Source organism: Rattus norvegicus, chromosome 16 (genome assembly GCF_021556685.1).
Source record: "Rattus norvegicus strain SHRSP/BbbUtx chromosome 16, alternate assembly SHRSP_T2T, whole genome shotgun sequence".
NCBI lineage: Eukaryota > Metazoa > Chordata > Mammalia > Rodentia > Muridae > Rattus > Rattus norvegicus.
This window is the reverse complement of record NC_141549.1, coordinates 19,206,123-19,218,387: the sequence shown is the minus strand read 5'-3', so window position 1 is coordinate 19,218,387 and position 12,265 is coordinate 19,206,123. Positions and strand designations below refer to the sequence as shown.

The 12,265-nt window shown below is 54.2% G+C and overlaps 1 protein-coding gene across 4 annotated transcripts in view; it reads right to left on the bottom strand.

The window, feature by feature from the left end:
- Upf1 (UPF1, RNA helicase and ATPase) overlaps window positions 1-12,265 on the bottom strand; it is a 20,833-nt gene extending 8,568 nt beyond the window's left edge. For 3 of the 4 annotated variants that reach the window (XM_087589114.1, XM_087589113.1, XM_087589115.1), the window contains exons 1-6: window positions 11,770-12,254; window positions 3,787-3,926; window positions 2,939-3,028; window positions 1,562-1,729; window positions 1,063-1,243; window positions 152-313 (exon numbers count right to left, since the gene is read on the bottom strand). In XM_087589114.1, the coding sequence (XP_087445240.1) occupies window positions 152-313; window positions 1,063-1,243; window positions 1,562-1,729; window positions 2,939-3,028; window positions 3,787-3,926; window positions 11,770-11,985 (957 nt within the window). In that variant the 5' untranslated portion in view covers window positions 11,986-12,254. 4 annotated transcript variants of the gene reach the window in all.

The window sequence follows — 12,265 nt, the reverse complement described above, 5'->3', positions numbered from 1 at the left end:
AGCAGACACGAGGGTTTCCCCTCTGCACGACTGCTTCCACCCAGGCGCAAGCCCAGGAAGAATCCCTCACTCGGTTGTTTTTTTTTTTTTTTTTTTTTTTTTTTTGTTTTTTTTTGTTTTTTTTTTTTTGCTAGAGGCCCAGCCATGTCACCTGTGACTCCTTCAACTTCTTGTCATAGTCAGCCTCCAGCTTGACCAGTGGCCCGAAGATGTTCTGGTACTGGTAAGCATCCTCGTACCGCAGGAGCACGTGCTGCGGCTCCTCATCCACGCCCGGCTTCTCCAGATCCTCCAGGGTTGCTGAAGGATTTTCCTATGGCCAAGAATAGTGCTGTCCTTGTCTTGCTTAACTCGCAGCCAGTGGTCAAGAGCTTAGCAGAAACCCAAGGCCCCTCAGCAAGAACCCTCAAGGTAGAGTGGCCACTGGGCCGAGGACTGCGCTGAGTCTACTATCCTGATGGCCATGGGCATGTCCAACACCGTTTGGGCCCAAGAAACCTGGCAGCACCCCCAGGGCCCAGCACAATACTCAGGCCCACAACCAGGAGCCCCAGATTCAGCTGCCAGAGTGCCCGGCTTCTCCCAGTAAGCCAGGTCCATCTCCCATATTCTGTACCAACATGGCTCCCCTTTGACTGAATGCCCTCAGGGAGCCTCACTGTGGCAGACAGCAGAGAACCCGGACATACTGAGGTAACAAGAACCTGACCACCCAACTGCAAAGAGACTAAAGTGGATAAGCTTAGAAGGTTTCTGTCCAACACTACTTAGGATTTCTGGTTAGAGGGGGCTCAACTGATACCCTGAGCCAGACTTGGAGAACAAGGTCAGAGTCTGAAGCTAGTCAGAGCAGAACCCCACACCTACCCTGGAGCCCTGACTTGTCATTTGGGACAAGGACAGATCTCTCTGGAATAGGAATCTTGTCGCAACCTAAACCAGCTACTCAGACTATTCACTATGTCCCCTACAGAGCCCTGGGTCATGTCCTTCCCTCCCCTCCTTCCAAAGGCCCCAGTGTGAGGCTGGCCGGCCATGCCCATTTGTCACTGGGAGGCTCACCTTCCAGAGCTCCTCCAGCTTGTTGATCTGCTGTGCAGTGATCTGTCGTGCTCGCAGCTGCTCCTGCTCAGAGGGAATCTTGACCAGCCATGACAGGAAGCACCGGTCCTGGATCAGGGGCTGCCACTGGGAGCTGTCCCAGTTGATGTCCTTCAGGCTGCTCTGGCTGGCGCAGGGCTGCCTGTGCAGTTGTGGGGCAGGAGAGAGGGTTGGGACCTGGCCCAGGAGGCATCTAACTAGCCAGAAGGCAGCAGCATCTACAAGATCAGCTCTGGCCTCAGCTCACGGCAGACTTGTTGTTTTCCTTTTTTCTGTTTTTAGAGACAGGTTCTAACTATGTAGGCCTGGCTGACCTTGAACTCAGAGATACTTCTGCCTCTCTCCCCAATGGTAAGGTTAAAAGTGTACATTACCACACCAGGCCAGAATACACGCAGACCTTGGTTTGAGCCATCCCTGCCCTGCCCAGCCCAGCCCAGCCCTGCTACGGGCAGCTCACCTGCACAACAGCACCACCACAGAGTCCGCCTTCGCAGGGATGAAGCCCAGCAGGAAGACGTTCCGGCAGCCACAGTTGTAGCACTCCAGTACTGTCTCACCCAGGGGCCCGTCCTTGTGCAGCGTCACTTCCTTGCATTTTGCCCTCACGAGGTGATTTACAATGTGGCTGAGACCAGGAAACCATCAGCAGTTAACACCCTGAGCTTGGCTTTTCAGCACTTCCAGGCTGGGACCCCATACAAAATGTCTAGTACTGTTCATGGCCTGTCAGCACAGGCGTGAGACGGTCACACCTCATGGGCACAGGCGCCCAGGGAGCCACAGCCCTGCTCTACCCCATCTGCCTGTAGGAAACTGCTCACTGGCTCACACAACCCGAGTTTTCCTCCAGTCCCACTTTCTTTAGCCCCAGTTTATGGTGCTAACTTAACCTCTGGCAGGCGGGCACAGCAATGGCTTCTTCCAGGAAGAAGGCCCTTTCTCTCATGACTACTTACAGAAGAAGGTCACCTCCTGGCCGCTGTAAGCAAGGAGCTGCCCTGAGGACCACAGCTCTATTCTCTTCCCCCTGCCACATGAGGACATAGCCTACCCCAATGATGGTTCACATTGGCTGGCCACCTCATCCCTGAGGGCTCTCGGGCTCTGCCAGCTCTTCCTGACTGTCTTAGTTACACTTGTCTTTTTGTATGATCCCATGAAACCTTCACCAGAGCCCCCTGGTGGCCATTCAGCCATTCTTGGCTTTGCAGGTCTTACTCCTCCCCCTGAGAATGGGATGTCTAGTCCCTGAAAGTGACTTTAAGACCTTTTAAAGATGCTACCCCTGCCTCATTGTAGACCTGGTACCTACAGCTTTCTGTGGCATTCCTTTTAGAGAATGTCCTCACAAACTACACCCCTGCTGGCAGTGGGACACAGGCACATCAGGCCCAGACGTTTCTCTCCAGCAGTGTCTCCCGATACCTGACACTAGCACGAGAACCAGCATGAAGTTGGGGCTCAGCAGAAGCACTCAGATAGGGATAGCTCTAGTTCTTCCTGATGACTTGGAATCGTGAACCACTGTCCCAGCTGTGTGCCCTCAGCCTCCCAGGAAGGAGGACAGGCAGGCGGCTAGCCTCATCTCACGAGAGACAGGCGCAGCCTGAGAACCGAATTAAGCCAAACTCCTCACACAATGAGCGAGCCAGAGAATCAGTCAAGGGTAAACATGTCGAAGTGCTCACACGCCACCATCTGTTTCAAGTTACACCAGTCAAGGGGGAGCCCAGGTTCAGCAGCACCACTTCATTCCAGCTTCGCTCCAACATCACCGTAACTCACAGCAGCCTTAGTGTTGCTGATTAAACACACATGCATGGCTGTTAGCTACCTGCCAGAAGTATTTCCTCGGCCGTTGCAGAACCACTTCTTGCTGGTATTACAGTAAACCACGCAGGCAGGATCATGGATTCCGCAGTAACTGGAAAAGCCCAAACATCAACACTCAGTGCTGGCTGGCCTGCAGCTTCCGGATTTGGTTTAGCAGTGCAAGGGCAACACAGATGCCTAGGCGGCACAGGCCCAATGTGATCCTGTCCCTCCCCTTCAGCCTGTCAGTTACTAACACGGTTGTGGGTGTGGGAGCACCTGACTCCAGAAGGTAGGCACTATGCACCCAGGGACTGGCATGTCCAGCCCAGGCTCATGATGCTGCTATGAGGGCCCTGAATCACTGGGTCTTCATAGCTCTGCTGTGCACCGGGCAGGTTGGGGCATGAGGTGTCGAACCAGAACATGCTCTCACTGGGCTCCTAGTCTACTCCTGGTGGCAAGGAGAACTAGGGCTTCCAAGTGAGCCTGCCTGTGGACTATAAAGTCGTTTTATCCCCAAAAACACTTGTCAATCAGGAGAGAGCCATTATTGCAGGAGACAGGTGTGTGGAGGGAGAGGCCAAACTAGCCCTGTAGCGGGCAAGCAGGTGGGGGTTTTAAATGGGGGTGAAGGTGGCTGCACTGGGGTTCCCCTCCCAAGGACATTCCAACTCTTTAAGCTTCCAATTCCCTCAGGTGATCCTGATGGAGCTGAGTTAGTCAGGATCCATGCCCTGCCTTGGCTCTTCAGGGTCCTTGCTGAGCGGCTATGACAGGGGACGCACAGAGCCCTGTGAATCTGGGGTGTTAGGTACTGTGCTCAGGGTTCTAAATAAGCATCAGGGACCGTGGAGCCCTGCAGCCTACCTGCAGGCATGGACTGGGAGGTCCTTGGTATAATATGTGTCCTCTTCATCTTCCTCGAAGTTCAGCTCAGCCAGCAGCTGGCTGGTCTTGGCCACACTGTCATCCACAGCCCCATTTTGCAAGATGCCCTCTGGTCCAACCTACAGAGAGCACAGCATCACCAAGGCAGGCCACCAAAGGCACCCAGAGGCCCCACTCGTGAGGTTTCTGCTGTTGAATTTCATGCTCTTCTATCAAGCAGGACTAAATAAAGGGTCAGTGCTGGTTGGCAGCAGGGGGTCCCACTCAGTTCAGCCATGCCAAAACTGTTCCCACAGCCAAGGGGCACAGAACAAAACCACTGTTTCAAATCTGTCATACACATCCTAGGGATAGCCATGTAATGCAAAGACATACACCTAAGTCTACCTGAGTCCTATCATAGAGGCTCTGCAGGCTGAGGCAGAAACTGGAAGCTACCGCCTCACATGCCCGGGTTATGCCTTATGTGAGAAACACATAGCCATGAAAAGCCTCAAAGTCCAGTGCAGCATAAGATGTCTGCACTGAAGAGCCATGGCTCCACCATCACCCCAGGAACCTCAGCTCCAGAGCACTAAGTCAGCACCCCCAGCACTTAGCTACCGGGTGTCTTCAGGAGCCTAGAAGTAGCAAAGTCCCCAGGCCAAGCACCAGGACTCAAGAAGAGAAAGGAGCAGACACCTCCTGACCAACCATGGTAAGCTCTTGTCTAGCTATGGATATCAGTCATGTCCAGTCCCCAGCCTCAATCTTCAGCTACCTCCCAGATATAGATGTGAGCCTTCCATACTACATGCAGATATTTGCCAGTCATTTCTCAAACCCTAAAAACAGAATACCCAAGAAAGGCCAGGATTCCTGGGTCAATTCCCAACACCACCAAAACGCACCCTATAACTGGGACACATGGGGACTCAGCCTGGTTGCAGTCACCCTGTGTCTGTACTGATGATTCTAGAGCCAGGCAAGGGGGAGTGAGCTCTGCTATCTAAAAACTTTCAGAAAGGAAGACCCATCGTAACTTCTGGATTCATCTTCCTTAGCACTAGGGACAGAGTCAGGGCCTCATATGTACCAGGTGGAGTTCTACCAGTGCTCTCTCTAGCCCTGGCCCCAATTTCTGGACCAAACCATTTTATCACTGCAAAGGATCTCTTTAAAACTGTGACAGGGCTGATGCCTTGAGTGAGTGAGCATGTCAGGGCATTCTTTCTCCCTAAGAAATGTCTGTCCCACGATGGTCGCTCAACAAGCCCTTCTCCAGAGCCACAGCCATTCTGAACTCTGTGCGTGACGATACTAGGGAGTGTCTATAAGTAGGGCTATTACAGAACTTGACTTGCTCACCTCCCTGAGCCAAGTCCTGTGGGTCACTAGCTTAGGACCCTCCTACCCAAAACCTCAGCCTTGCTAGACAGAACCTAATAAGGTCCACCGTCACCCACCTTGGAGCTCCAGGTAATAGCAAAGCTGGTAAAGGTCATAGTGTCCCAGTGCCACATCAGCCTCTAGGAAGCCAGTCGCACATGCTGAAGCACAAGAAAATGACAGGTTTGCTAGCACTCTCGGGCAGGAGTTCCCACCTCAGCACTCAGTAGGGTGCATGGGATCACACACAGAAGACGCCAGCAAGAGCTCGGAGCCTGCCTGGGAGCTGAGCTTAAACAGGGCAGGTCCTACCCTAGATGGCTCTGTTGGTCTCACAGGTCTGAAAAGTAGAAGAGGTGGGAGACTGGGAGACCGGCAGATTCTCAATACTCCTGCCCACACAGCACACCTGCTGCTCTGAGGCGAGCATCACTTCTCCTATAGCCACACCATTTTCCACTCCCCACACAGGAACAAGAGCTCCAATTTCTGCCTGTCTGTGCCATGAACAGGTGTCTGCTACACACGCACATGGGGATGAGGTGGAATCCTAGAGTTGCCCTGAGCCACCGTCCAGGTGACCTGTGTAGCTGATGCCTGCACCTGTGCTTTGAGGAAGCTGCCTTGACTGCCAGAGAAAGTCACCAGGTGTGGGAGGTAGTTATTTCTTCAGTGGAGCTGGATGGAGCCCCAAGAATTCTGGGTGGGCACACCCTGCTGATCTGTACAGCAGCCACACATTCATGTCAAGAAACGGCCTCTCTGGGCCAACTACAGTGGTGCAGGAGGCAAAGAGAAGCAGATCTCTGAGAGTGAGTCCAGGTTAGCCTGGCTACATAAGTGATTTGGGTTAGCCAGGAGATCCTGTCTCAAAAATAAGGAGAGAAGCAGCTATCCTTTCTGCGTGTGCCACCAGTCAGTGTGGGACTGGTACCACCAGGACACCAAGATCCTAATAGCATACATTTGTGCTCACAGCCCTCATGCAAGCTAAGGGACAGGATGCCCTGGTCACCCTGAGAGACAAATACAGGACTCTCCAGCATCCCACAAAAGCCAAGCTGGACTGGCCATGACACCAATCACAACTGGGCCTCCTCTACATTTTGTGATTGTTAAAGAGCAAACACCTTCAGGCTCTCAGAGACATATGGTCCCAGATAGTGACAAGATGAGCTAACACTAAGGGACAGCACCAGGCACAGAACAGGGCCAGAGCCCACAGCAGGTAACACAGTAGGTTGAATGGACACTATTGCCTGGCCAGCACAGTGCTGCAAGTCCTTGCCCCGTGGGGAAGTCCAGGGCACAGTTCCCATCTCACCAGACTGAAAGGCATGCTGGCGGGTCACTGTGCCCAGCCAATTCAAGGGCCAAAGCTGTGTCTCTCGGGCCCCAATCAGGAGAAAGTCTGCTCTAACACAGTAACATTTAGGTCCACCCTGAATTTCTCAGTAATCAAGGCCAATAGGGTCACCAGCCTGAAGACTAATTCCTACAAGATACACAGAACTCAGACCCTGTGATAGAGCTTCCAGAAGAAACTTACAAAAACTAAGTCCCCATTGTAAGCTGCTATGACCTCAGACCAGAGGCATACTCCAGGATTCACAGGCATCACACCACTTAAGTCTGCTGGCTGGTGCCCTAGGACCTTGGTTGACATATGCTGCCCTAACCCTCAGCTAGGTTGGCTAAATGCCCCTCGAGGTGTACAGCACCTGCCAGGGCAGCCTTGGATCTGGATCTGGCCCCAGGGGACACTTTTTGGCCCGTTCCTTGTAGGAGCCCCACCCCTGAGGAGAGCCTGCCCTCCAGAAGGCCCCAAGAGTCTTAGCCAAATCCATGTCTGCCTTCAAAACACAATGCTGAGATACAAAGTGAGTCATCTTTGCTCTCCCAGGCCCTTAGCAAGAGATGAGTGGGAGGTGTGTAGCCTAGGGTAGCTGGCTACAAAGAAATGGGGCATCCTCCACCCCAAACCAATGAAGAGCCACATCCCTTCAGCCGGCCTTTCCAGCTGCAGAACAGACGTAGTGTCTGGATAAAGACCCAGCTGGGGCTGCTCACTGCCAGTGTAGTGTGGCTCTTAACTTTTCTTAACCTTAATTTGGACTCAAACTGAGTCGAAACCATTTTGACTTACAGAGGTGACAATTCAGCAAGAAGCCCTCGTTTCTCCATCCTGTGGTTTTTGACCTTTGCTCTCTGTGTGGTATGAGCTCACCCCTCTCCCACAGGCACACAGAACGGGACCACACAGCAAAAAGTGGCAAGGACAGATGACCTGAGTGCACGGCTAAACCCATGGGCAGGGCCACGAAGGGGAACTACACCCTCACAGGGCAGCACCCTTGAGTCCTGAGGAAGCAGCAGTACTGCAGGCATGCACCCAGGACAGGGCTGTGAAGAGCTGGAACAGACTGTCCCAAACCGTGAGAAAACCCCCTCAGTGACCACCAAACTGTTGAAGCTATGGGCCACCAATCCTGCACCTGTGGCTCTAGGTGCCTCTTCTCTCGCTAGCCCAGAAGGGCAGGGTGGGGCTCAACAGCCACTAAAAGAGAGGGCCTCATTTACAGGCAACTTACACATGTCCACAGGCATGCACGCAGCACTGCCAGAGACCCCTGCTTCCCTACGGCTCCATCAGAGTCACACAGTGCCATCCATCCTCTGCCACTCTTCCTCTTAGCCTTGCTCAAGGCCCTTCTGTCCAAGACAGATCACAGTACCCACAGCACAACCACATCCAGGCCACGCTCTCCCAACTCATCGAGGCTGGTGACCCCCAAAGGCTGCCACAGGCACTCAGGTCATCCTGCTACCTTCCTCTCAGTGTCTCAGAGTGGGCACCATGAGCAGCTGGTCAGGCCTTCCTCCACCAATCCACCATGCAGGAAAGGAAAAAAAGATGCTGTGAGGGTAGAAGCCAGGCCACAGGCTGTCAAGAGATCATGTGGGAACACCTGAGGGTACAGAGGTGGCGCCAGTCCCAGCCACAGCATCGTGAGGGCCTCGGGGCTGCCGTCAGCCTCACCTGTGACCACTGGCCAATGGGCCTCATGGGTGCATGTGCTGCCCAGGGAACTGCACCAAAGGAGAGCCACAGTGACTACTGTCTCACTTTATAACAGCTGTTCCCAGCAGTGAGGAGGGCTCACAGAGGCAGAGCCCTTGAGAGATCTTGATTTGCTCACTTCTCTCCTAGTAAGACAGAGCTGGGTGAAGGGGCTAAATATGACAAATGTCATAGTCATGCACCCACAGTTCTGCTCTCAGAGCCTCAGCACTTCAACAGAGGACAGGTTTCCACACACCCACAATGGGACCGTACAGGAGGCTGAACCGTAGCAGGCATGATGTGGCCCATGAGGCTAAGGAGCCGCCTGTGGACAGTGAGGCTGGACGGGATGATAGGTCCCTGTGAAGAAGACAGACCAGGAGGTACTGGAGCACAGGAGCATATCAGAGTCCTTGTTGCCATTAAATCCTAAGTCTCCAGTATGGGCACACAGTGGCATCTGTTTTCTAGCATTCTGATTTTTGCTATTTCACTGATGGCAGAAGGCCTATGTGCTAAAAAGCATGTGACAGTGGAGATGCCACAGGTCCCCAAAGACCCATCACATCCCAACAAGGGCAACTCAATCCTATCTGGTGCCCCCTACCCTGGCCCCAGCTCCCTCTTTGGTCGTTCTTATCCTGATAGTGTCTACAGTCAAGCCCTGATACTTCTTCTCCATTAGTGGGTCCTGTTCCCACCGACTTCACTGTCAGAAAGAAAGGTGACAGCAGCACTCAGGAGCTGAGACCAGGGGTCTCTCCCACAAGCCTGCATTCAAGTGACAACTCACGTCGCCTCTTGGTTCTCTAAGGAAAAGGGATCTGAAAGTCAAGATCGGGGAAACCAGCCTGTCTTATCTCAGGGACTCTGCAAAACAGTGCCAGCACACTCTTCCTGGACCCTCAAGTGTTCTAATGAACAGTAGGGCCTTTCACACACAAAATGGGGTTCTCCAACATTGAGCCAACAGTCCTCTACCTCTAGACTTCAGGGTCAAATTCCCAGGGTCAGTATCCAGAGCCACACATGCAGAGGGACACAGGACTCCAGAATAAGCTTCTTCCTCTATAAACTTCTCCCAAGGTACCTTCCGGCTCAGTGCAGTGCAGCCACTCAGTCCCAAAAAGAATACACCAACACATACCAGCACAGGGGCACTCAGGTTATGACAGCAACAACAGGGCCCTGTGGTTTGTCTGCACTCCAAAGTAATGAACCACAAACATGAGAGACACAGGACAAGTATACTATGCCATCTATCCAGCAAAGGAAGGGCCTGAGACATTCACATCCACAGAGGCCACAGGATTCTTGGTGGCTGAAGAGAGAGGCTGGGGGTACAGGGACTCAGGATGCTGAGACATTACTTGGTATTAATGATGGTGGCCCAAAAGGCCACTGTCCTGTCAGCTTTCCAGGGATATATGCAGGTTCCATGATTCTGCTTCAATAAAGCCAGAAGAGAACTGCCAGCAGCCCACAGGGGCAGCTCAACCTACTGAGTAGGGGGTCTATCCTCCTAGGATCCCCTGTGTGACCCATTCACCTCCAAGGATAAATAACGAAAAGCAATGTTTTTGGTGGCTGAGGACACTGGGTGTGCAAAGGATTTTTTCCACTTTCCAATTTTGCTCACTTTCTGCCCACAGATACAGGTCTTCCTAATACAGGATTGAAGGCCCTCCCTCCCTCCTTCCCATTCTCCCTTCCTCCCTTCCTCCATCTCTTCCCTCCTCCCTCCCTCCCTCCCTCCCTCCCTTATGATGAGAGGCCACAGGTGGGCGGCAGCTCATGGCTCAATCTATGGTTTCAACTGGCGGAGCAGGGCACACCCATGTGAGCACACGCATAGCACAAGTCTGCTTTGTACATTAGCTAGAGCTAAAAGACCTTGAGATGAAGCACCCCACTTCCACTCCTGGTCTCCCCAGCTGTGCCATCACAGCCTGCTGCACAGTGCCCCTCTCCAGGCCCATAAGGCTGGAAGGAAGGAAGGAAGGAAGGAAGGAAGGAAGGAAGGAAGGAAGGTAGGTAGGTAAATAGGTCTACCTAGTGGGGAAACTAACAGGAGGACTGGCCTTCTGGGCCACTTCACTCCTCCAGGCAACCTGCCCTCTCTCCACCTCCTTACGCTAAAGGTAAATAGCTAGAAACAACACGCAGGCACACCTGATCCTGCACCGCAGTAGGGGCTGACTCAGCCTTCTTCTCCTATTAGGGCTGAAAATGAGCCCAAGTGGGTGGTCTACCCACAAATATGACTCAACCAGCCAGCTCGAAGGCCCTCCCGGAACTCGGTCTGAGATCACTGCTGGAGACTGGTGGTGGCTCCCTAGCCCTAAGCACACACATGGACTGTAAGAACACCTGTGGCTCTAGTCGGCAGCTCCCCAGAGAATACAGGAAAACAAAGCCTAGAGGTGCCCAACACCAAGCCAGCCATTTGACAGGGAGGTAGGGATGGCCTGTCCCTAGCCCAAGCTGAAATGCCTACACCGACAGTCTGTCATTCAAAACAAAAGCCCCTCCCCAGGGCACAGTCACCCGTGTGATACCCATTGTGGTTGCCTCTAAGGAACAAAACTCAAACCCAACTTTTCCAAGCAGAGCCTAGGAGTTACATAACACTGGTCTCAGCAACAGGCAACCCAGAAGGAAAAAACGAACCAGCAGCTGTCTCTCAGCCACCTTAACCAGCCACAAAGTGGGCTGTTTCCACCCGAGGCGCCAAAACCCTAGATTTGCTCCAGAGAGCCCCTCCACCAAACTTGAACCCTGGCTGGAGGCGTGGTGGATGGAAGTGGCAAGAGGGTGAGATGGGATGGTTGGACTAGCCAAATAGGTGACCCTGGAGGACAGTGTGGGTCCAGAGGATAGCACTAGGGCCAGAGAAACCTAGTGTAGGTCACCTTAGACCCACCTAGAAGGGGAGTGAGGGCAGTTCTGGCATAAGCCTTGAGCTGGAGCAGATTCTGTGCTATACAGGAGGAGGGACACTAATGCAGGTCACTGCCCAGTCTAGCTGGGTGGAGGAAAACAGGACAGGTAGCAGAGACTAGGTGCAGGTGGCTAGGACAAGAGGCAGGGAATTAGAGGAGATGGTATGTAGTAGGGACCTGAGGCAGATGGCAATGACTGTGGCAGGTAGACCTGGGAGAGGTATTGGAAAAGGTAGCTGAAGGTGGAAGCAGAGATCTGGGAAAGGGGTAAGTAAACGGGAACCAGGGTAGGGTAGCAGAGATCTAGGACAGGTAACAAGGACCCAAGGCAGGTGGCAGGTACCTGGGCAGTTAAACAGGAATCTAGGGTGGGTAACTAGAGATGGTCAATAGGGATTTTGTTTAAGGAGCCAGAGTAGGAAGCATACACCCAGGCTTATTAACTGGACCTGGGGCCGGTAGCTCGGACCAGCACAAACTCGGACCTGGCGCAGGTTCACAGGGGCCCAGGGCTGGTTAACTGAGACCTGGCGCCGCAGCTCCCGCTCCCGCCCGGTTTCCGGCGCCGCCATGCGCCGCTCAACTCACTTGCGCGTCGAGCTGGCCGGCCGCGCCGCCTGCACCCGCTCCGCCTGGGCCTCCCGCGCCGCCGGGGCCGCCGGGGGGCGTCTGCGTCTGGCTGGGTAGGGTGAAGTCGGTGAACTCGAACTCGGAGCCCTGGGTGTCGGCACCGAGCAGCTCGGCCTCCTCAGTGTCCAAGAAGGTGAGTGTCTGAGAGCTGGGGCCGTACGCCTCCACGCTCATCTTGCCGCCCGGGCCGCGCCTTCCGCCGGCGCCTCACCGCACTCGAGCCCGAGGCTTCGCCTAGGCCTAGGCCGTAACCCGGAGCAGCCGCTGCCGCCGCCCTGAGGACCGGGCGGGCTCCGAGCCGGCCTCTGGAAGCAGAGCCCGGACTCCGGCTCCGAGCTCTGAGTTGCCGCCGCCGCTGCCGCGCCCCTCCGCAACGCTGCTCGCCTCAAAGCCGACCGCCGCTCTCAGCCCCCTGGACAGGAACCGCCGCCGCCGCCACCGCTGCGGTGCGCGT